We start from the raw sequence: 25,494 nt of genomic DNA, 5'->3' as shown, positions 1-25,494 counted from the left end.
AAGCTTAGAGTTACACTGAGACTTGTAGCATGTGTCTTTTCTCATGTCTAGTCAAAGTCAAATAACAATACTTGCTGTTGTTCTCACATCATATGCACCAAACACAGTGCGACATGTGTTTATAATATAAACACATATATTATATGTGTGTGACAAAAGAGTTTAAGCTCTGCTACATGCTCCGCTGTACAAGCATCCACAACACAAACATTTTCATCTTTATTCAGTATGTCAAAGAGATACCTTACGCTAAGTATCAGTAATAATAATATATCAGGTATTCATTTTAGCTTTGCTAAACAATTAAATGTGTTCTTTTGATTGATCCTTTAGTTTTCACCACAAGCACAAAATGTGTTATTGAAAACCTTTTGCAAATGAAAGCCTCGGGGCTCTCTGCGTGTTGGAGCAATGAGTCTTGAAATCAACATTTGGAAAAGGGCTGTTCTTCTCCTTCATACCTCTGATATCTCTTTTGCCCGTAGGAGTAATCTCTCATACATGTGACATGTGCCAGAAGGCCTTTAACATGTGGAGCACAGTGTTTCCCACAGAATTACATTCTGTTTGTGATGATAGCCGACAGGGTTGGTCTAATCATTATTATTTTTATCAAATAGTGTGTATATAAGGCGCGTCGCTGCACATGTTTTAATTGCCAGGTACTTTTCTGACAAATAACTGAACAATATGTACAGCTCCACTGCTTCACGCTGTGTCAAACAACAAAATATACACCATGCTCCATCGCTCCACTTTGTACAAGTAACAGCCAGTCGTTTGTCCTTTCTTGGCTGCTCCAAGCACCTGTACTGCATGAATAGAATGAATAGACGCACATCAGAATCCAAGCGGTGACTGGGTTCTCATACATGACGACTCATTTTGACTGCAGTTATCCTCACCAGCTCGGCTCCTTTCATGCTAAGAACACACACAGGCTAAAATGATCAGAGTTAACTTGAATGCATCAGGTTTTGGACAGATGTGTGCAGGTGCCCACCATCTGCGGTTGATCCAGGGAAAAGCTAACAACAGTCCTTCCTCTAGTGAATGATCAAAAATTTGTAGGTTTTGCAGCTCTTTTAGGCAGAGAGACCCTCTGCTGGTGCAGTGGTGGAGGAAACCTGGTGGTCTTCAGAGCTGAACTGGCTCACCTGGCATAGGTGCTTTGTGAGATGCACTGAGGAAAATCACATGTAAACAAATTTTGGGAGACACGGATATGACGTCGCTAATAATAGATGATATTTATGTGTTTTGTCTGATCAACAATCCAAACCCTGAAGATGTTTGTGTACCATCACACAAAGTGGAGAAAAGCACTAAATCAGCAGTTAGTTATGAAATTTGGGGCATTTTTGCTTGAAATATCACTGTAGCTATTAATTTAACTGATTATTTGATGAATTAACTCAGTGCCACAAAATAGTAGAAAACACCTCTTGCAATGCACTTCAACAGCCTTCACTCTAAAGTTAAATCAACACCTCTTAAAACAGCTTTAACCCAAACTGAATCTAGGATGTAGGATTTACTGCAGTCCTCATAAAGTGGATAAACCCGTGTAGGAAATTCAGATTCTGCCTGTCGGAGCCTGTCAAACTGGACACCTCGTTCTTTGTCAGCAGGAATGCAAACTTGTCCATTGTTTTTGGTGGGAAGTGAGAGGATTTCACTGCACCTACAGCCCCGTTTTCCATCGCGCTGACCTCCTGCTGCGCGTCCGATGCTGCCCTGCGAGCCACAGAGATGACTTCATGACTAGAATTCTTCTCATTGTGTTGGCCGTGCTCAACGGTAATGCCAGATTGGCGTGGCAGCAAAAGCAGCGAGATGTCACCAGAACAGAATTCACCTTTTATGCGTATTGGCAGCCGCCCAACGGCACTTTTGTGTGATAGTGAGGTTCCATCAAACTGTGTTCAGCACTTTGCTTTATGTGAACAGCAGTCTTAAAAACTCATCAGTGGCCAATTAAGCACAGCCCATGAGTGTGCCAATTATCCTCACCACCACTTTGCTTTTCTTCTCTGCTGTTTGTCTGCTCTGCCGCGTTCCTTCACCACCCTTTCACTTTGAGTGTTTTTATGATGCGAGCAGTGAACGTTTACGCAGAGCATTAGCAGGGCGCTCGGCTGATAATGGCCGCTCTATGGGAGACGCCGCAGAAGCTCATGGAACTAATTGACACCCCCAAAGGCTGGGAAACTTTGGGGTGGCTGCTCCCTGTCATTATCACAACTGCACTTATTTCTGGAGGCCACAGCAATTAAGAGACCCCTAATGATGGTGAGCCCAGTAACCCTGCTAATTGGCCCAGACTGTTAATAACTAACTGGGTCTGCACTGCGTGTCCCAAACACTTGTGGAATGTGCGTCTGATGAAACGGGCCAGTGTTCGGAGGGATTTAGGGGAGTAGCGTGGCTGATGTCCTAGATCCACTTCACAGCGACGCTTTCCTTGGTCATCTGCATTATGCAATGTTTGTAATCACTGGCTGGCTTTTATTATGTTATTTATGGACATTGAGAAAGATTTTCATTTACATTCCACTGTTGGCCACAGTAAGTGTTTCTGTCCGCACTGTCTGATATGCAGCGTTTTGGATCAGCTTTTAAGTATGACAGTAAGCTTGAGCTCATCAGATATTAACCTGTGATTAACTGATCCAGAGGTGCAAAAACATGGCAACCCTGTAATTGGCATCTAAAGACACGTTTTTGATCTGCTAAATGTTTCCATGCTTCTTTCTTTGAACTAAAGCGTATATGAAAACATCCAAATTAAAGTGCAGTTTGTCTTGATGATGTGGAAAACAACTCCAGCACATCACTGTGCCTCTGCAGAAAAGAAATGTCAACTGCTGTTTGCGAGTTCTGCATTTACTGTCAAAGGTTGATGCAAGACCGAGCTCTGTTTGTGTTGTGAGTTAAGCAGCAGATGATGTCAAATTGTCTGGGTGTAGGCGCTTTAGTTTTCGAGAGGAACAGTCTATACTTAAAGTAGCTTATGTCATTGTCTACATGTGCACCTATATATTACTTACAGTAAGGTTTTCTCAGTGAGAGGGCTTTCAGTCACAGATCCAGCAGCTGTGTGTGTTTGCACTGTGCAGGCGTTGATGTGTTTATGAACCTGTGAGCGCTCATCCCATCATCACCGTGCGAGATCTGTGTTTCCACATGCAGTCACACAGCAGGCGAGCTTCATCTGCTGAGCTCAGTCTGACTGAACTGGCCGTTGAATCGCAGGTTGTCTTCAAGTGGAGATGATTTAAAGTGTGTTCTGGCCCAGTGATGTTTTAGAAAATTGTTTAAATGCTAATTTGAGTTGGTTATCTGGATGCAGTGACAGTGGTGTAAAATACTGCTTGAGAGGTTTGTTAAGAATTTATTGAAAAGGAGCCATGTTTTGTAAACCATCCAATCCGCCCGCAGCACCTCGCTGAAGGGACATTATCATCCTCGTCATGCCATTTGTCTCAGCGGTGATCACCCCGATAACCCGAGGAGAACTCAGCGCTGAGCGACTTGTTGATAGGAACATTCAAACACAGCAGGAAAGCATGCAGGTGTTTCGTCACGAAGCACCTCGAGTCGAGCGACGTGAAGCTGGAAAGCCGATAATCGTTGCCAGATCAGCAGAGATAACCTCGCTTTTAACACAGTGTTTACTCATATGGATCCGCGTTTTTGTCTACGCAGATGAGCTCACGCAGAGGGTTTCGCACACTGCTGGAGAAGATCTGCGTGACACAGACAGTAGCACTCACCACACTGTCATCTCCAATTATAATTCTGCAACGTGGAATATTTTGACACTACTGATTAAAGATCTACATCTGGGGGATCTGCCTTGTCATGTAGCTCTACAATAATTAACACAGTCGGTATCTTCAGCCTTGTTCACACAAAGTGATTTGTCCCATATGGAAAAGACGAAAAGAAGCAAAACGGCCCGTGGACGATGTCAAGATATGATTTGTTCATAACGCTGCATTAATGCCATTCCAGACAAAAAGCATCTACAAGAGAATAGAACAATCAAAACCCCTCACATGGTTTCAATACTGATGGCGTCTCCAGTGAACTGATGTTAAACACTGGATTTACAGCTTTACATTCACAAACTCACAACAGACTTTGTGGAAAGCAGAATCTGTACATTTTCGTGCAAACCCCAACCATACAAATATAAAATACCCGCTAAATAACTGCAGATTTATGCAACAGCCGAACGTTTTCACGTGTTTATTTTTATAGCCCGTTCTTCTAAACATGTCTTAAAGGGCTACCAAACTGCATGTCATATATCATGCAACAGCACTGTATACTGTAGACGTATACATTAAACACACTGGTCACAGTGAACCGAGGAGCTCCTTTGGACTATTTGTTTGCATTTGTTCTCCTTGTCTCAAAAGAGCATTTGGATTTAATGAAACTCTTTGTCTTTGCAGGCACTTTAGCAATGTTAGTCATGTGTCTTTGGTTTCAGATTCCTCCCATTCCTATTTGCTGTGGTTACACGATCATGTCAGGGGGACTTAGGCCAGTGGAAGTTGCTGGAGATGAAAGGCGGCTTATGCAGACGTTCACCTGTTGATCTGATATTAAGCCTTGCCGGCAGAAAGCGTCTCCTTCATGCACATGTTTACACCCCACATGTTCCTCATGCTCACTGTGTCTCTCCCTTTCAGGGTTTTCAGACCACCGTGTGCTGACCCGAACACTCCATGGAGCTGACGGTGAACCTTGTCGGCCCTTCGCCATGGGGCTTCAGAATATTTGGAGGAAGGGACTTCAAGAAGGCCATAACCGTATCAAAGGTACTCGCCGACAGCCGCCATGTTGCTGAACCTCGTCACACCTCGTCACTCCGTATCCTCTGTTTTTGTGAAAGCACAGTTTGTAATGGCATGTCATGCAAAGTCAACTTCCTCCTCACTCCGACTCTTTTCTTGTCTTTGTTTGTGTCCGTGGGCTGCTTCGTACCTATTTCCTTCAGTGCTGAGCCCGTCAGAATAGAATGGAAGCAGATTACATTAGAAGGAAACCACTGATTACAGTTACAGTGGAAGTTGAGGTGGGAGGTGAGGGGTTCCTGACTCCAGAGTGCGGTATGTGAGTGTGGGTTTATGGTTCTCAGCTAAAATGCATGCATTACCACTTGCAGCAGTGAACTGCACTTAAGCACGGGCATTTATTATTTATATTTTTTGCTGTCACTCTTAAAAAAACAAGGAAGATGGAATAGAGGAAGCAGAAATGTTTACCACTGTGTGCACACAGCACACAGTAAACACCACCAGGAAACTTGGGCTCAGACTGACTTCTGTCAGTTCTGCCCACTGCACATCCTGGCCCTGCATCACCACCTCAGCCTGGCTGTTTTCCAGTAAGACGTCCCCAGTAGCTCCTCAGACCCATTAATGATAAATTATGGCAAAACCGTGGCAGGGTACCAGTGCGCCACACAAACTTTGACTTCAAAAGCATTTATTGTTTGCCCCCTCTTGACAGCTCATGCTACAAAAACAGGTCTCCTCGTGAATAATGGACTCTAAGTCTGATTTTGTTACTGCTGTCCCATAAACACCAGCATGTTTGCTTGTCTCAAATATCAAAAGGGTCCTCTGAAGTGACGGGGATTCCTGCTTAGGGAGAAACTTCATCACTGAAAGTGGTTTGCAGAGCCCAGTTTGAGAAATGGCTTGTCTCACCCCCCCCGCAGTTAAACAGGGTTGGACCATCAGAAGCGGTTGGCACTTGGCACGGAGACGACATGGGTGCCCTCTTTTATTCTTGTTGGCCTGAATGATAGCTCAGCCCTGATTCACTCTTGCACAGACCCTGGAAAAGAACCCCCCCCCAGCTGCTCTTAGTTTATGTGAAACCAGGCGTGTCCTGATCAGAGAAGGCACTACAGCGGGTCACCACAGCAACCCTTAATTGCCTCTCGAGTGGGCCCACAGACATGGCACCTCTGCCCTCGTGCTCGGCTAAACTGACAAACATCCTGCCGACTGGCGTTCTCTTTGCGTCCAGAGATGTAAGAATGAGGCTTTCATCCTCTCCGATTGGCTCTTTATTTATTTTGGTTTGCATTCCTTGTTTTATTGGCTCTCTCTGTTTTTAATTGCGAGGCGAGCTCTGTTTGTGGCAAATGTCATGCTTCTCTAAATGTAAGCAGCACTTCTTATTTTGCCTTTTGTCTTATTTAGCCTGTGCAGGAAACGAGCTGAAAGTGGTGGCTCAGACGTTATGTTTCGCCCCATTAGTGTGGAATTCCCTCTGATGTGGTGCTATAGCATTGGCTTTGACATGCGGTGAGGCTGGTTGCAAAGGTCAGGCCCAGTCAAACCATCAAGTAGTGTCACACTAATGACTTCTCCCCGAGGGTGTCATGAATCTGTCCGCTGTTGACCGGCGCTGCCTCACTCCATGTGTCCGGATCACTGTGGTGTCTGTGGGTATTTACTCTTGAGTGTTGCAGAGAGACATTTGGATTAAGAGTGAGGCAGAAGTGTGAAGCAACTCAACACCTTTTCTCATTTGCTCATATTGTGATGCTGAATATCGACAGCTGACAAATTGTCCACGCGGCCACACGTTAGCTAAAGAGCTGTCTATGCTTGCCTGATGATCCATAAATTGTTCAGAGAAGCACCCGGGGCCAGCGACAGGTAACTGCAGCTCATTCTTCTCTTCAACAGGTCAACGGGGGCAGCAAGGCAGAGCAGGCAGACCTTCAACCTGGCGACATTATCCTTGAGATCAATGGGGAAAACACGTCCGACATGCTGAACGTGGAGGCCCAGAACAAGATCAAGAACTCCAAGACTCAGCTGCAGCTGGTGGTGGAGAGGTACGCAGGCCTGCAGATCTGCTACACAGACAAATATTCCTGCTGTCATGACTTTATGTTGGATTTATAGCCTTAAAATATGTACAGTACAGTGCCATGGGACCCTCTGAAGCATAGTTCTGCATACGGATATCTTAAATGTCCAGAATGCCCCCAAACGCCTCAGCTTCCATCTTCCCTCACACTGTTTTTAACTTTTATCATGCAAGCACAAACAAAACAAGTGATTATAATCAGGGGAAATGCCAGCATGTCGGAGAGCCACGCAGTTCCTTTCCCTCGTCCTCCTTAATAAACTCTGTTTTGAGATTTTCCAAGACCTTGTTTGGATGACAGGGAGTTGGCCACTACAAAGGTTTTCCTTTGAGCGAGTGCCGCTGTTGGCTGGCAGTGTGATTAAAGGTCCACCCAAAATTCTCGTTTCTTGTCACTGTTGCACCTCCTCGCTCTCTTTCTTAGTCTTTCTCTTTTATTGCAGCCAGACACACACACAAACATGCACACTCACACACACTCTCACACACGTGGGCTTTCACACGCTTCCTCCTTGGATGTCCTACGTCCATGTGAGTGAATTTTTCCCTGCTGACCTCATGTCTCCCACCAAGCCAGAAACAACACCATTACTGCTTGCTTGCCCAGCACAGTGCCACTGTGCGGCTCTGCCGTGTCTTTAAGCCCCCTCAGTTCGCTGTCATTGGTTTTCAGCTCCGACACTCTTGTGTACTCCACAAAGCTCCTGTCTTAATGTCACTCATCAAGCATTTTACCTGCTGTCGAGATTTTTTTTGGACTTGAGAAGCACAAATCTGTTATGTTTAATTTCTTCGCTTTTTTATCTGGTTGGCTAGTCGATGTGGATACTGGCCGTCATCACGCAGATGGTGTTGCGCGCTGGAAGAAGCTGGCATCAGCTCGTCCGACCGGAGGAGTGTTTTCTTTTAGGTGTGTCTGCTGTATACAGTCGCAGTGGTTTATTGTCGGTGCATCCAGCGACATGGTAATCTCAGGCTTTGCTCACTGGGGTTATTTTTACATTACAAAACAACCACACCATCACTGTCTTGTCATTGACCCTTAACGCTTTTTAGTCAGGCTTTGTTCGCAGCTTCTTGTTTGGGTTTCATTGTTCATTGATGCCTCACGGATGATGTCACGGTGGCTAAAGCACTCTGTGAACCTTTTGCTCTCTAATGGAGTTAGGCGAGAGAACAACTCATGGGTGTTGCTTTACCACACATTTATACTGGCACCTCTTTGATACTGAGATGCTGCAATGAGCATAACTCATCACATCTATCGAACACTTGCTGTGAAAGTGCTACGACAAACCATATGAACCTCACTGCAGCTGTTTGAGGTACACTCAGTAAAGCAGCAGAGCTCGGTATCAAACCTCAATAGGAAAGTCAAGTGAGGTCAGTTTTATTTATTTTGGCCACAATCACAAAAAAAAGCATTTTTAATATAAAAGGAGATCAAAACATGTCATAACATGGACTACTAAAACCTAAAGTACCTAAAGTTGGCGTTGGATTTCTGATTTGTACAGTTTTTCTGTGTCTGCTCGTGTTTTGACAGCAGTGAACATTTGAGAACTCTGGTTTGAGGAATTTTTAGAAAAACACGATTGTTTCTAAAAGTAAAGTAGCCCATTGAAAAATCACTTGAGGAACATCACAGAAACCGAGGTATGACGCAGCACTTCTGTCCACAAGCTTCTGTCTGTCATAAATACTGGTGATAGCTTGACACACCGTCTGTACCTTTGCTCTGGATTTGACTCCTCTTGAACTCTGCTCTGTGTTTTTTAATATTTCATTCTCAGAAAGGAGAGATATTCTTACAATGCACACATGTGAAGAATCTGCCTCAGGCGGGTTAACTCTAGATCCCCTCAGACAGCTGTGAACAGCTTGTATCAGCAGAACGTTTCCAGTGCTGATTGATGCCAGTTTCACATCCCTGTGGTAGAAAGTCATAGTTAGCATTTTTACCAGAAGCAAATTCTTCTTCTGTGAAGGAGACCTGTTACCAGAGGTTACAGACCAAAGCCGACACTGATCTGCGTCTCTTTGTCTAAAGACCGCAGCTTCCTCTGGTGTTCTGATGTACATGATAAAAAGTTGAAACCTCAAGGTGCTCCTAATTCAGAGCAATGACTTTTTCAGACCTGCCACATTATCTCTCCTACGGGAAGAAATGTCTTACGGCTGCTGTATCAGTTTTCGTCTTCGTGCCATCTCTCTTTTGTAAACAGTATGTGGAGCCTGGGCCACGAGAGGTGTGTTTCTGGGTGATTTACCACAGGCATCCAGGCCTTCCTGTGTGCCTCATTACGCCGGGCTCAACCCAAAGCCAGTCAGCCGCTGGCCCTGCAGCCAGGGGGGCACTTTGTGTTTGCATTGGCACTTCTACTGCCCAGATTTCCCCTCCAAATTCAGAATGTGTTTTCTATTTAAGACAGTAAAACAAAAGTGACTAGTTGGAAAGACGAGATCCACTGGGAGAGTATTTTCAACAGGGGGACAGAGTCTTCAGTGCATGTCTTCTGCAGTAATCTCTAAGATTGATGGGAACATACCGATGGATGCTCGCCAGGACATTTACAAAAGGGATGTCCAAAAAACGAAGCTCTCTCAGACTTATAACCCTTAAAAAGACTTCATTTTTTCTTCACTTCACTTCATCAGTTTTAAACAACTTTCTTACTATTTAACATAAACTTCCTCACTGGCTTTATCCCATTTGCTATAGCTTGAGAGTGAAACTTAACTTTGGGTGGTCAGACATTATCCGTGTTGACAGTCGGTTGATCTCTGTGCTTTTCTGTCTTTCAAGACCTGAACCTCCCAGCCCTGGACAGACCAACGGCATCAGCACCCCTGAGCAGCTCACCGGACGCTTCCAGGTCAGTGCTGCAGCTCCGCGGGAGCTTAATCTGTCTGCAGTTTGTCTGATTACTGGATTCAGCAGAACTGTGTTTTCCGTATCTGTTTGATTCACGACAACTGGCTGCTTTATTTCTACTAATGCATGGATCACACATCTGTTTCTGACATATCTACTTAGTTCACTGTGCTGGAGGTGGAAGCGGTACAAGACATTGTAATGATTTAATACTTGTTCCTGTGTTTTATTATCATGAGTCCCAAAGTGCCACCTACAATACAAGAGATACTGAATACAAAATCTGGAGGCTTGTTCAGAGATATAAAACATTTACTTCTGTGTGCTTCTGTGTGTTGACATTCTCACAGTTGGACTTTATGCTTCTCCATTAAGTCTTTCACTACTTGTGAGCCAAAAATGTTGTTGTAAATATACATATAATGTTCAACATACACAACCCTGATTACAAAAGAAGTTGGATGCTGCGTAAAACATGAATGAAAACACAATCCAATCATTTGCAAACAAACTGTGTACAGTCGTGTTCACAAAGTGGTGAACTTCGCTCCATCCTCGCTTGTGACCAACTGAGCCTTTCCAGGATGCCTGTTTTATCCCCAATCATGATCACCTGTTACCAATCAGCCTGTTTACCTTACTCCCCCAGTCTTTAGTTGCTTCTGTCCCAACTTGTTTGAAACATGTTGCTGCATCAATCTCACAATAAGCAGATATTTACAAAAATCAATGAAGCTGATGAGCTCAAACATTAAATATATTGTCTTTGTACTGTTTTCAGTTGAGTTTTGGCATTGACGTTGTACTAATGCAGTAACTTGTTTCGTAGGAGGCAGTAATAGTGAGTCGAGATGAGAATCAGAACTATAGAGAGTACACCATCTCCAGCCCTGCGTCGCTGTCCCCAGGACCTTACTCACCAGATCCTCCTGCCAGCCCCGATGGGAAGAGGGAGAGGCTGACACCCACCACCAACAAGAGGTAGCCCACTTTATGTATTTGGAATCAGCATGACGGAGTTCAAGCATGCAGATCAAATATGTTTTTTTTATTGCACATCTGCTAAAAATCAATCACACTGATTGGCTGCAATGCATATTTGATGAGAAGGAGGTCTTAGAGGCAGATGGGATCGTCCCAGTGATGAAAAACATTGCTGTAAAAACGTGATTGGCACATGATTTATATGGTCCTATGCAGCCCTAGATGCCCTCCTTTAATGTCAGTAAAACTGTGCAGGTGAATCCACTCCGGACCACAAAGTTTGGAATTTACCTTAAAAAACGCTAAAAGAAAATAAAGCATTTGTGGATCTTCAGTGTTTGCTTGCAGCATTTTGGCCAGACACTGAACCCTCAGCGAGCTCGTCCACTCTGTACCATGGATGATGCTTAACCGATGTGGTAACGAAAGTAAAGGATTTTACTTTCTGAAGTCACACGCAGGTGATCTGGTTACTTGGAAATTACAGTTTGGAGAATCAGCCTGAAAGATTAGACTAAAAAGAAATTCTTTCAGCATGAGCGGGGTCCAAGATAAAGTCTTAGGACATTTTAGTGCTCCACATTTCAGATGGACAGTTGAGTCTTTTTCAGAAACCCGTCCATTCACAGCTTAAATGGGCTTACATCTGGACAAAAGGCTGCAACAAGTGCTCTCTTGACTCCACAACAGGCCCAGAGTCAATAGGTATGGGAATAACAGACAGAAAGTGGAGCCATGGGATTGTACTGTAGTAACAAAGGATATGCACAGGATATCACATTCCACCGTTTGCATTCACTGCAACAAAAGGCAGAATGTGGAAGGTTCACCACCGACTCTCTGAGCGCGGCCGTTTGTTGCCTCTGCTGGGCAACTTTTAATAGGTCAAAGTTTAAAGTCAACGTTTCTCCCTCGCCTGAAGCTTCCTGCCCTGCACACACCTGATTTCCATCTCATCGTTAATTTCTCAAATTTGAATTTGTGCAGATCCCCACAGTGACCTGCAGGACTAAAATGTGTTTACTCATGAGCAGGGTAATAAAATCCTGTATCCCAGTATGTGTAATAGATTACATACCCAGACAGGATTATTTCTTATTGGCTCATCCAGCAAATACCTGACAGGGTATGACATATTCGTCTGTCTTGTATATATCATCATGTTGCCCAGCCCCAAAATCACTGTCTGTTGTCTTTATGTTACAGTGTCCAGCTGCGCTCGTGGTCTCCAGAGGACAAGACTCACCGGCTGTCCAGACCGCTGTCCCAGGTTGGTTTCTGCTGTTAGTTTAAAGCAGCCAAATCCTCCATTTATTCCTTTGTATGTTTTCAGCTCTCTGAGACATGCAGTTAAGAGCTGTCCACCATTTGTTGAGAGACTAACTGTCACTGTGCTAAAGAACGGCTGCTGAATTCCAAAAATAAAATGTCTTTAATTAGATGGGAAAATTGCTTCTTCGGGCACTTTCACACCCAACATGTTTGGTTTGGTTAAAATGAACCCTGGTGTGTTTGGCTGGTTAGCGTGGTTGGTTTGAGCTGCTGTGAAAGCTTTTAACTGAACCCTGCTACAGACCAAACAACCAGAGACCTTTTAGAGGAGGTGGTCTTGATCCAAACCCTGGAGTGGTTCGTTTCTGATGGAACATGATCCAACCTCGATCTGATTTAGCTGATCTAGAGGTTTGAGCGACCTGGAGGTCAGACCTGGGCCAATGCAATGTAGTACTGTGTATGTGGCCAGCGGACCTCCTTCAGGACCTCCCTGTGTTTACGTTCCTGCTCCTACCTTAGGTCTGAGAGGAAACCCAACCAAGTGGAAAACGCACCAAGTTCACCAACTCATCAACTGATTCAGACCAGAGCAAACGAAATATAGATGTGCAGACACCCTTATGGAGCATGAAATTATGGTCCTGTCCAACCAGAAATGAGAGAACAGTGTCTTTGAAGTGTCTCTGCTGTAAAAATCGTTTGCTATTTCTCTTTTGAAGATTTCCTGAGTATCATGGCACGTGCACAGCGTTGGGATGTAGGAGTAATACAATATACATGACAGATGCAGTATTTAGATAAATATTATTCATCCTCAAATGTCAATCTGTCGTCTGTAGCTGCAGTTTTAGGCTGCTTGCTCAGTACAGCTGGAGATTTTGTCCTCTCGTCTGTGTGATGAATTAAAGAAAAACATATTTGGATTGTTAGCCTTGCCCTACCAAAGGTTTTTGGACTCCAGTGTACTGTATGTGGGCTCCACAGTGAAGTCAGGATCCAGAGAGGGTTTGACATTTTTATAGCAGGGAGTGTATAAACTTCAAAGGTCAGTCTTTGAAAAATATCTGACATTAAGCTGAACAGCAGTCTGGAGCTGTTTCATTCAGAGCCGGCTGCACGGAAAAAAAAAAGATTCCTCTCTGTCAAAACAATGGCCTTAACCTTTAATTGTCTGAATGGAGACTTGTAAGAGATAAAACATGGGACGTGAGTAAAATACAGACTTGGGGTTATCATGAGACTGCAGCTAAGCTGTGCTGTGCTTATTTACCATTCCAGCAACAAAACCAAGAAGGGACTTGGGCGTCTGGAAAGACTTCAGTGAGTTAAAGGGAGAAAATGTTGTGGGAAAGTTCATCACAAGCTATTTCAGCTATGCCTACATGCTTCGTCTCAAGCGTGGGTCCCACTGAAGATAGAACGTGTGAGCTGACAGAACAGGAAAAAACATACAAGACCTTTTGTAATGGCTCAAGGAATTCCAGCCATTTTTATAACTCTGGACATAAAGTTAGATAAATATGCAGAGGTTTGAACTTCAAAACATTCGAGCGTTCTTTGGCAGAGGCCGCTGGCTGAGAGGATCCTTTTTTAAAATTTCTCCTCGAGTTTGGGATTCTTTGTGTTGTTTACATGTTAAATGGGATTCAGATGTACTGTCAGTCACAGCGGGGTCTGGTCTCTGGGACCGGTGGCTTACGTCAGAGTAGATTTGATCTGTTTCTGGGAGCAAGATGCGCCGGTCTGACCGTGATGCAACTGGCGTCCGAGTGGCTCATTTGAGGATGCCGTCATTACTTATTCTGATCATTTTTGTACAATGCTTCAGTCAGTCATGACCATGAAATCTGGTCCCAGCAAAATATAGTCTTTAGGAATGCAAGAGTCCCTCCTAATAACTAATTTGATGTGACTGCAAAGCCACATGGCATGTTGTCTCCCTCCAAGTTGTTTTAGGGCAGGGCGGGTGTGTAGGGTGTCTCTGTGTGCAGACATGAATCAGCTCTCTGACTGGCTCGCTGCTTAGGCTCATTCAGCTGACATGAGTGTGATGTGTGATGTTCATTTGGACGCCTCGGGGAGACAGTAGGCTGGAGATGATGAAGTTGTCTCGCGTCAGACTTCTGGAAGTGAATTAGCTTTTCCCTGCTATGGATTATTTGGCTGAGAAGCAATTATAAATTCACATATTTCAAATTCCATCTTGTAAGTGTTGGAGCTTTTATGAGGAAAGTTCTGTTATAATCATAATAAATTCGGGGCGTCATTGACAAAGGCTGTTTCGGTTGTTGCTGGAAACCTCCAGTAAACCAGCAGCAGATGATCGCAGCGTTCTTGAAAGCTAATAATAAACAAAGGAGTTAGCAATGTAGCCTAGTCCAAGCCCATTAACGACTGTTACACATGAAGATTACGTCACTTGACATGAAGAGAACTGCTCAGCCTGTGAAAACCTGCCTGTGGGAAGTCTAGGATCCGTGTTTTTGGATTTTGACCCATGCTCGGCACTGAAAGCCAGAACATCTCGACCTCTCCTTTTTTAAAATCTGTCTCTTGTGAATACCGTGACAGTGCAGTGCTAAATTGCTGCTAAAAAGCGTCTTTAAAAGTCTTAAAGTTTAAGCTGCAGAGGGTCCGTCACACCTGGAGAATGGTCCAATAGTCTGAACCAACTCATGCTCCATTCAGCTTGATGATATTACATTTTATCATTGTATTATTTCCCACTGAAGGCTTTGTAAGCCTCTACAGATGCGGATGTTTTCACCATAAATCCAAAACCACATTCAGAAACCCGCTGTGGAGTTATAGTGAGGCTGCGGCCAGCAAACCGTGGCGGAGCAAACTTCCGTATTGGCCGACCAAGAAACACATTAGGAGCTGTGTTGTGGCCGAGAGCTCCATCAGAGAGCCCTGAGGAATGAACGCGCTCCTGTCATAGCCGTCCGTACGGGCCTGCCTCGCATGCTTGTGGTATTTATGGAGTCGCCCGTTCTCCCATTCTCCTTGCCATATTTAAATTCACCCCTTTCTCTCATTTTTCTGATGTTGGAATCCGGATCGTCCTGTGGGAGACATCACATTCCTTCTATCTCCTTCTACTCCAGCGTCAGCTTTGCCTTTTTTGGCTTTTTCTTTAACTGTTCACTTTGGATCCCTGAATTAATATCAAGCTGCATGTTTTGAGAAGACTACATTTTCAGATGTTTAATCACTGCTTTGTCCGCCCTTTCTGTTCTTAAAGCTGATTTGGATTGCTTGCTCTGCCTCCTCGGCCTGACAGCCTCAGTGTTTACCATCATCCAGCCTATTGGATGAGAGTTTGGGGTTTTGGCTGACCCCTTACTTCAAGGGATGTCTACCCTGGTTTTAAAGTGGTGACGAGCCTCCCGCCGCAGCGCAGTGATTAGTGAGTGGAGTTCTTTCAGAGGGCTCGGTGGGGAAATGGCTGGGAAGAGGCCCGTCATGGGCACACTGTGCATTATGCTGCTTGGGCTGGCAGCAGCACAGCAGCCCAGTGAGCGCTAAGATGTGGAGCCTCCATGACAAGGGCCTCTGTCCTCCCTGAGAGGTGCAGAGTGCTGCTGTATCAGGTGATCACCCCCTCTGAAAAGCTCCTAAAAGGCTTTTCCACCCCTGTTTTGGCTCCCTGAGTGAGGAGAGTGGGATGCGCAACAGGATCCCCCATTTTCCAGGGTGTTGGATATCCTGAGAAAAAGCCTGTGCACAATAGTGGCTGTGATGGCAGAGGCTGTTGAAGGCTGGTGCTGCTTTTTCCCTCGCGTCACAAGGCCCGCCGTTGTGCGATGGGAGCTGGAAGAGACGGGGTCGCGGTGGAAAGGAGCGGACACCGGGGAGCATACTGACATTCCCAAGCTGTATTTAAGGCCTCACACTGCTCTGCTCAGCCCGGAGGCTCCTGAAGCACAGCAATATCCTCTGTGCCTCATCATGGAGGCCAAACTGCCTGCAGCACCACACAGAACACATGTATGATCATATGCAATCAGAAGTGCATGTTTGAAAACTGACAATGCAGTTGTTGACTATTTGGTAAAGGCTTTGACTTGAATGCACTTTATCCTCACTGATGGGTTTTTCTGCACATTTTTACATTGCTGTGCAAGTTTCCCTTGGGTCAAGAATGTCTGAATTGACCTTTACATTCCCCAAACCATAAACTCTTGGCCATGGGAACGAATGTTTTTCAGGAAATCTATCAGTACATCTTGACCATGTTCTAAAGGGTAGTGTTGAATAAGGAAAGTGGCCCTTTAATCAGAAGGTGTAGGCTGCAGGAAGCATTCACCCTGTTAAAGTGTCCTGAAGCAACATTCCCAACCTCCTGGCTCACCCTGACCTCCAACCTTCATTGGAAGAAAGACAAATGCAGACAATAGGAATCAGTTCGTAAAGCTGTTTCCATTAACGTTCTAAATTAGCACTGATGCACTTCATTAGGTGCAACTTTGTACCCTGTAGTTTTGTTTTGTCAAGCCGTGTTTATGGACTTTAATATCTACAAGCTCACCACCGTGACAAAAGGAGTAAAGGCATCCTAGATTCCTTGAAGCCGGGCATGAGATTGTGCCTGAGCTGGCCGGCCATCGTCATGATTCAGAGCGTCTGTTTATATCATCAAGAAATGACCACAATGGAATCTCTGTTACAATGCACAGGGCCAAAACCAAACTGCTTTGACCCATCACCGGGCCATTAGGACCAGGCTCCATGTCTGGGTTTGTAGTTGCTGCGCTTTGAGGTTCTTGAGGGTTGCCGTAGCGGGCTGCAGGATCCTGAGCTGGGATAGGGTGGTAGCTTTATAAATATATCCTCCCGGTGCCGGATGGCCAGCTGCTGCAGGGTGACACTCAGTGTTGGCCCTGTGCAGACCAAACTTTTCCTCTTTATGCTAAATTGGGTGCCGTGGCCTTGGCTGCATGACATGTGTCACTAAACTCTTTATCCAGAGAGGGCAGGGTGAGTATCCATCCATACCTCTGCTATCCCATACGCTTCTCTGTCCACCGTTCTCCTCGCAGCAGCCCAGCCTGCCCGCCAGCAGCTGGCTTTGTCCTGCTCTATTCTGGAGGCTGCGGTGGACTGGAGTGCAAAGCTGCGGTCATCACTTTGGACCAGAAATGGTGACTTGGCATACAGGAATAGAACTAAGTTTATGTCTTTAAATGGAGTCAAAATGTAAAACTTTATATTGCACGCGATTTTGGTTGCAGATTGAAGTTATTAGAAAGTCTTTCTCTTCAAGAGTGGAGACGTGTAGAGGTAAATGTGCCTCACCTGTAGCAGCTTCTCCTCCAGCACTAAATGCAGACATGCATATCTTTTCCTTGACGATGATGGCTTGGAATGATGTGCTATTTCAGGTCTGACATGAGTGGGGCTGCTGTTTGGTTTGGCAGCGCCGTGCTGCGCAAAGCCAAGATGGTGTCGGGGGAGCGGAGCTGGCTGTGGCCACGGTGGAGGGATGTTTTCTTCTTCTTCTCTGCACAGTGAGCTCTGTGACTGGACAGTGTGAGGTCTTTTCACGTGGACTCGTAGCCGTTAAGCTCGGGGTCCATTGTGGCCGCTGTGCAGGCAGCGTGCCTCTTCTTGTCTCCGCTGATTGATCAGCACGCCTGTTTTTCTTTCCCCTGGAGTGGAAAAGCAAACTGGGGCACTTTTGATTCCCCGTGCTTTCCAGGCCCCCTGGTGCACTCAAGGGGACACTCAGCCCTGCAGGTTTATGGGGAAATATTGGCCGGGAGAGATGGGCCTTTTTACTAGTTGGTGCTGTTTACGAAGGTGGTCGAGCGGTATGTCAACATTCCAGAAGTTGTTGTGAAGGGAACGACGTGTACAACTGCCTCTCAGTGTATTCATGCCAGCAAAAACAGACATGTCAGCATTTATTCCCCTCATTTTGCACAGGACAACACCTACGCTTTAGGTTAATGGCTGCATTTGTTGGTCATAAATCATAATTGTGAAGCTGGTAAAATGGCATCTGCAGTTAATGCTGAATAGTAATTCTGCTACACTGAGACAGCGTGCATGCATGTCTTGCCGACGTTTGAGATTTATGTTTTAGCCATTCACGGAAATTCCAGTAGAAATATGAGTATTACTGTACTCCATCATGTTGTATTGCATTATAAATCAAATACCATGTTATACAGTGGAGTTACTGTACCTCTGTGTGAGACCACAGAGGGAGGTGTGCCAGATGGTTTCTGTCTAATTACTGCAGTTGCAATGCAATCAGGCTCATTAAAAATTAAAGCTTTATCGCTCCAATGGAGGGATTTTCACCGATGAGCTGTTAAAAGCAGGACCTCTAAGCTCATTATGGCAATTTTGATCGGTTGGTTTAAATTCAGCTTCTTTTGTTACTGTGCTTTTTTGATGCATAAGAAAAGAAGACCATAAATTAAAAGTATCATGAAGTCCAGCAAATTTTAGTCCAACCATAATGAACTCCAGATGTCTAATGGGCTTGATATGCTGCTCCAGTCGGAGCCTTGTGGGGAGTTTAATAGGGATGAAAAATGTGTTGCTTGTAGCGCCCTTCGTGGATAAATAAGCACTCAGCTTCGAATTCTCTCCTCATTGAGTCTCTGACTTTTGGTGGCAGTATGGGTGAGTGCCTTCCTCAGACCACCTACACTACGATCACATGAGGCGGCTTTGGCCTCAGGGCTCTCAAAGTATTTACTGTGCCATTACAGTTCATACACACACACAATCAGGCTCATCCACATTGATGGTGTGCTGAGTTTCAGGGATTATGAACAGCACAGTACAGAAAAAACAAACTTTTCCTCCAGCATCCAACTCTTCAGTGTGTCTTTGTGCACTGATATTGAGTTTAGATCAAAAGATGGAAATGGCAGTCTCACTGGCACAAAGTTGAAACAACACGCAGCTCTGTTTGAGCTGACAGTGGCGACACACACAGTGAATCACTGTCTGCTCACCGTCATCCTCTTGTATTCATCTCTGCTGCTCATTCTGCCTCTAATCTTGCACATATGGTTTCTATCTGTCTGATGGTGTGTGGCTGCAGTGAGCGAATGGAGAGAGGCGGAGGCATTCGCACTGGCATCATAAAGATCTGTCACTTCATTCCATGTTATTGAATGCTGCACAGTCTAAGCCTGGACCAAGGATTTTTATGTAGGAGGCATTATAGAGGCTTGAGAAGATTAAGCTTAACTTTTAAAGCTCGCTCAATATAATGCGGGATGGACTGAATACTGTATATGAAGAGTTCTGTATCCCTATCTCAAAAAACTTAAACTAAGCATGCCCTAAGGTAAGAGAACTAGATCCTCTGTACAGCTTGTGCATATTAACTGTTGGGCTTGAAAATACATATGTGGAGAAGAGTAAATGGGCTCATTGCTTGAAGCAGCCTGTATCAGAGATGCAGCCAGTCTGCACCCATCACCTTGAGTCATATCATTATTCCAATCAGCAGCAGACCTTCCATACAGCAGCTGGAGAGGGATATGAGGTGATGAAAAAGGTCAAGAATGTTAATGACGTGCATTTTGATATAAAACAATGCCCCCTGTTCAGCCTATGTTCTGTTTATTTGTTTGAGAAAGCGGACGCAGTAATGCACCACTGCTCAGGCATAATTACAAGGCAGGGTTCGTCCGTCAGTGACAGTGGGTAACGAGCAGCTTACCGGCAGCCTCAGGTGTGCGCTCAGGACCTCCGCCACTGCACCCTGCTGGATAGGAAACAGTGCACGCAGCTCTGATTATTACCCAGCCCAGGATGTCTGTGTCCCCCGCCTCATTGCACTGCAGCAGTCATGTCTGTGGTGGAGACAGTGAATGAGCAGTTATAGCACTTTCTTGCAGCAGCACCAAGCTTCCCAAAATAAAAGCTCCCGTAGGCATCACTCCTGTGCGCTGCTGGCCCGTGCCCTGTAATTGAAGCTGCAGGGTGGTAATGATGATGATGCAGAGTGGCTTGCTTGGAGCCAGACTGAAGGCTCCTCCACTGGCACTGTCCCCAGCGTCTCCCATGGTCCTTGATCTGAAACAGCTGCCCTCACTTCACTTCACCATTTCCTGTTTGTTTGTGTCTTGAAGTGGCCAATCGTAGACGAGAGGCTTGTTTTTGTTTCGGAGCCATTCTGTTGCATTTTCGACGCTCTATCCACCAGTTTTTCCCTGCAGCACTGAGGCTTTTCATGAGCAGAAACAAGTCACAGTTGGTTATTGATTCACTTAAATCAGATGATGACAAGTTCAGTCATCCAAAAATGCTTTTTAGAGCAACAAAGGACATTTTAGTCTACAAAGTGGCACAATTACGTGGTTGATTTTCTGCTTTAAGAAATGTGGCTTGCTATGTACATTCGGAGCAGGGCAAGCACACATTTCATGTTTGGATGTCGAGATCCAAGCTGAATCCCATTAATGTCACATTTTGCTGACACACAGGGATGTACCCTCTCTCTGTCCCGATGCATGCCGAGGTCGGCTCCAGCCCCTTCGCCCCTGCCAGGGATGAAGCGGGTAGAGAAAATGGATGGGTGGATGGATGATTCAAATAAACAGCAGGCTTCATCACAGTCTTCCACAGCGAATCTGCCATCTTTGCTGCAGATGTCCTGCCCCTGCAGAAAGTCACAGATTTCAACATTAAAGCTCCAGAAAACTTGGTTTCAAGTTTTTAAGTACAGCCTTGATTCCCGAAGTTGTTTGAGACACTTTGTGAAACGTAAATTAAAAACCGAACGCATTTTCAAGCCAACTGTGTTTACCGACAACAGTTTAATGAAGTGTTCCCACGCCTGTGTAGTAATATCCTTTATACAATCATGTGTTTCACAAAGTGGTGCAGGACATTAAGTGGTGACTTCACTGAGGAGGAAATTGCAAAAGGTATAAGAGTTGTAAGGCTGCTGGCATAGAGAGTCTTGAATCAATTAAGAGCATAGCTCACATCTTACCTGTTTGTTCAGGGATGAGTTCAGCGACTCTCCCTAAAAACTGGGTTACTGGTGTTATTGTCCAAACATATAAAAGGGATTGGGGATACTGAGGATTGTAATAATTATGCATGTGTTGCACTTTTGAGTTGCTGAGGCAAGTTCTTTACTTATATACTGAATGTAAGGTACAAATTCTCTGAAAACTTGTTCAAGCCATTCGTCTATGTTTAAACATTATTATTACAGACAGATAAACCGATAAACTGTAGAGGAGAAACGTTTAGCCTCTCTTTAAACGACTTATTTTTTGCTAAAGATCTACCTTCATTCAGTCAAAAAAGAGCAGAAACACAAATTGAGAAATCTCTCTTTTGAAACATTCAGACTTCTGACTTTGTTTATGCAGAACAAGAAACTGTGAGAAATGAGGTTTTAGTGTTCGAATGCACTCAGGCATGAACTCAGTACAAAGACCTTAAGGCTCTTAGTTTAGATATGTTACTGTACATGCAGCTCACCAGCACAGCATACCCATGACTGGCTCTAATGATCCCGGGTATGTTGACTATGAGCTGCTGATTACAGCTCAGTGCAGTTTTAATCAGAGCTTCCTCCTCTCAGCAGCCACAGCGACCAGGAAGAACTGGCTGATTTTCTCCAGTGGTCTCTGATCCACGCTCCCATCCAAGACCAAATACTAGGCTCTCTTCAGCTCGCCTGTGCCCCTCCCTGAGCTTGCTGGTGCATGAGACTCGCGGGCATTGTTGGCACTGCCGTGGCGAGGTTTACCGAATGCATTGCAGCTCTGAGATCAGCCGTGTGTAATGGTGTGATGGCTTACAATGGAGAAGTGAGGATTTTAGAACAAAGATGTTTTGGGGAGCCCAGTTTAAGGCCGCTGCCAGCCGCGCCATGGTTACTGCTATAAAAGGTTGGCATCGGGGACAGTAGAGTGGACTGTGAAGGGGGAACTGCTCTGGTGGTGCAGACAAAGTTTTTTTGAACTTTCTAAGGTCAAGCTCAATCACAGCTGCATACTCCCTGTCACAGCAGAGCGCTTGTTTTTTCTCTCTCTCCCTCTTCCTTTTTGTTTTTCTTTACTTCATTGCATTCCTCTTGAGTCTCATAGATCAGAGTTGTGATTTTATCCGCAAGTCTTCTGCTGTTGGAGAGCATGAGGATCCACATTCAGCAGCCAGACACTTATATAACATAGGCTTGGTTTGCATTAGAGTGGATTCATATGCACATGCTGTGTGGCTTCACTAGGCCTTCCTGAAAGAATCCCTAAAGCATGTATGTCTATCAGGTAGATGCCCTTAAGATTGGTTCACAGCAGGAGAGGACGTGGGTGCCTCTATTCTTGCACTCTGATGATATGGAATATGTGATCTTTTGAGCCTGCAGTTATTATGCTGCGTTTATCCTGCGAGGAATCACAGGGAGACGTCCCAGTGAGCGTTTCTGGTAAAGGCTTCCTGGCACGCACTGCTAATCTGCCCACTCGCTAAGGAAAAAGGAGAGGAAAATTGGACCCAATTGAGAACAGAGACATTGTTCAAAGAGTTGCTGAATTGGAAGCGGGTGCTGGCATCGGACACATGAATCTTTGACTCCGTCAGTGCCACTGTGTCAGCGCCGAGCTCCAGCATCAGCTCCCACTTCAGTCTCAGACATGTACCGGTTCAAAGAGGCGGGTGGAGACGGCTTTCCTTTGGATGGAGCCTGTGTGGCGGTGATGCCAGCTGATGACGGCTGAGGTAGAAAAACTCGGTGAGCTTTATTGTGAAAGCCGTACTCTTGAGTTGGGCTGTTTGATTCGCAGTCAAAGTTTTCCTGGACTGTCCGCAGACCTAGAATAAAGTAATCACTTTGTTTCCCCAGCAAACTGGAAGTTGTGAAACTGTTTGGAGATTTCTTGTTTTGCATGCTGCAGCGGTGTCCGAGTGTGCTCTGTTATCAGTCAGCAGTCAGTGTCACAGGTGGACATGCTCGGGTGCCAGACAGTGTTGTGGCTAAAAACAATTAGTTTGTTGGGATTCCTGACAGTAAAAGTGTCTGGCTTGAGTTATGTGCTGTGCAGACTTGGTCCAGGTGTGCTGAGCATTTAGTGCGAACATGTGCCTGAGGTGCGTTTCACCGGTGGCTCGCTCCTGCTCTCGTGACATAATGAAACTTAAATAAATCAACCTTTGCCTGCAATGTTGTAACTGTGTGCTGCAGCTACAATAAAAAAGGGCATTGGCACTTCAGCTGAAACCTGTAGTTTATGAGCTTCATGTGTACAGTAGGCAAGCAGCGCCCTCTTCTGTCAAAAGTCCAATATTCACTTTCCTGCCTGAATAACACTGTTGTTTGTACAGTAAGCGTTCAGTTTAGCTGAGTGAGGGTCTCGCCATGTGAAATGACTTCTCTCATTTCGTGACAAGGGACACTGTTTATAACCACCGTGAATAATTGTGACATTTGGCCTGCATCTGGAACCCATCAAAGTACATGCTGGCTCCGTATTTCCCGTCAGACCAACGCCGGAGTCAGTGCCAAACATCTGTTGCCACACAATCTATCATCTATCAGCTGAGGGGCCGAAGTACAGCTCTGATGTGAATGGTAATGAAGATTAAAAACCGCTGATGTGGGTCGCTGTGATTGTTGAGACTGATGGCCCGCAGCAGAGGAATGCTGGGTGTGACTCATGCAATAGAAACTTTATTTGAGAGCACAGGGCTCCAAAGACAATCCAACAGTGACGAAGCATGTTGTTTATTCTGCACTTGAAACCAAACGACTCCCTCAGGTTTCAGTCAAATGTGATAAGGGTGATGATGATGAAGCAGAGCCATCTCAGTGGTTCTGTAATGCTTCTCCAGTTGGATCTCATTCAGGCTACTGATAAATCTCTCCCGCTCTGATCTTGACTGGATGTATCCTACACAATGGTGGGTCAGGCTTTCTTTTATTCCAGGTTGTCGTACAGTTCAGTCGCCTCAGATTTAGAGCTTCCTGAAACAAGGAAAGCTACATTTGTCCAGTGCCAATGCGTGCTTTGTGTAGCAGTAATCCGGAAATACTGCAGGTGGATCTCTGCGTCTGCACTGGGCATCGCTCTTGTTGTGATGCTTCAGAGTAACATTGCATCACGCTCTATGAACTTGCAAGCTGTCTCAATCGATTCCTCAACTCTGAACTGCAAAGTTGGTCTCAGCTGCTGCAGGAAGTTGGACTTTCATGCTTACTCACTCTCTCTTTTGCTTTCGTTGTCCTCTTCTTCCACAGGAGTTCTCCCCTTCAGACTTCAGAAATAACTCTGTGTCCAGCAGAACCCCGACCCCACCAGGGCGCTACTCACCCCATAGCCCCATCGATCGGGACGTACCCATGTCCCCACGTCGCAGGTAAAGACCACTCGTATCACACGTTAAAACACCGTAATTCACTGCAAGCATCATGTGAACCACACCAACTGATACACACCTGTAATCTTTTACAGAGTGAAACAATATATTAAGTAATTTTACAGTCTAACCAGACAAACTGGAGCTATTCTTAATCTGTCACTGCATCTGTTGGAAAAGAGGAAAAACTGTACTTTATTAATGCATTTGAATATGAACAAGATGCTTTTACAGTCCACAAGATGCATAACATGCAGAAGTGCATTCAGTTTTTACTCTATTTTAGTTTTAAGGCTTCATGAGTATAAAATAAGTTTTTACTCTCATATTAAATTGAATTAAAAGATATACAAAGTAATATTTTACATTACAATCTTAATAGAAACTTTAAAGTGTAAAGCACAACTTAAAGCCTCCACATAAACAGTAACAGGATGGTTTCCTATCTCACAATATTGTTTATGATACACAGGCACAGTCATTCAGCGCCATCTATAGGCCAGTAGTGGTTACACCCGCAGATTCAGGCCAAAGAAATCAGCATGACATGGTCCTGAAAAGCTTGGTCATTTCATACATGCTGGAAAGACAACAGGAAAAGCTTTCAGTATAAGCTGGTCTAGCTCTGATAACTCCCTTTGGTAAAATAAGTTGTGACAGAAGTGCTGATTCAGCTGTATGTATTTTCACTGCAGGGATATTGTATTGAATTACATGAGATGGGATCAGTGGTTATGATATTGCAGCATGACCCAATTCTTGTATTTTAAATGGCAAGTCAGTTTCTGCTACACACATTTCTGTGTGTTTGTAATTATTGTTTCCTCCTTCCAGAAGTGTGTGTGGAAAAGCAGTTGAAAGTGCAAATGGACTGAAAAGTCCGTCCGAGCAGCACATTCATTGAGTGTGAGTCAGCTTGTGAATTTGCCGCTCTGCTGCAGCTGAGTCTTGGTGCTTTGAGCCATTTGCAGCTGCACTGCACAAAATGAATTTTTAGCCTTTGGGAAACTCTATATTGTGTCCACCACCTACACTGCAGTTTGCTTTTTCCTGCTTCGCCTCCTCTGATGAGGTGATGTAGCTGTAATTTGAGTCGGCCCACAGCGTGC

The 25,494-nt window shown here is 44.9% G+C and overlaps 1 protein-coding gene across 3 annotated transcripts in view; it reads left to right on the top strand.

Annotated features, from left to right (window-relative positions):
- The window catches only part of pdlim2 (PDZ and LIM domain 2 (mystique)), a 34,235-nt gene that overhangs the window by 3,445 nt on the left and 5,296 nt on the right, over positions 1-25,494 (top strand). For all 3 annotated transcript variants that reach the window (XM_070965318.1, XM_070965320.1, XM_070965319.1), the window contains exons 2-7: positions 4,704-4,832; positions 6,720-6,871; positions 9,713-9,782; positions 10,611-10,762; positions 11,972-12,035; positions 24,267-24,385. In XM_070965318.1, coding sequence (XP_070821419.1) covers positions 4,740-4,832; positions 6,720-6,871; positions 9,713-9,782; positions 10,611-10,762; positions 11,972-12,035; positions 24,267-24,385 — 650 coding nt within the window. In that variant the 5' untranslated portion in view covers positions 4,704-4,739. The remainder of the gene's footprint in view (positions 1-4,703; positions 4,833-6,719; positions 6,872-9,712; positions 9,783-10,610; positions 10,763-11,971; positions 12,036-24,266; positions 24,386-25,494) is intronic.

This window comes from Chaetodon trifascialis, chromosome 6 (genome assembly GCF_039877785.1).
Source record: "Chaetodon trifascialis isolate fChaTrf1 chromosome 6, fChaTrf1.hap1, whole genome shotgun sequence".
NCBI lineage: Eukaryota > Metazoa > Chordata > Actinopteri > Chaetodontiformes > Chaetodontidae > Chaetodon > Chaetodon trifascialis.
The sequence above is the reverse complement of the archived record's forward strand: the minus strand, read 5'-3'. Positions and strand labels throughout refer to the sequence as shown.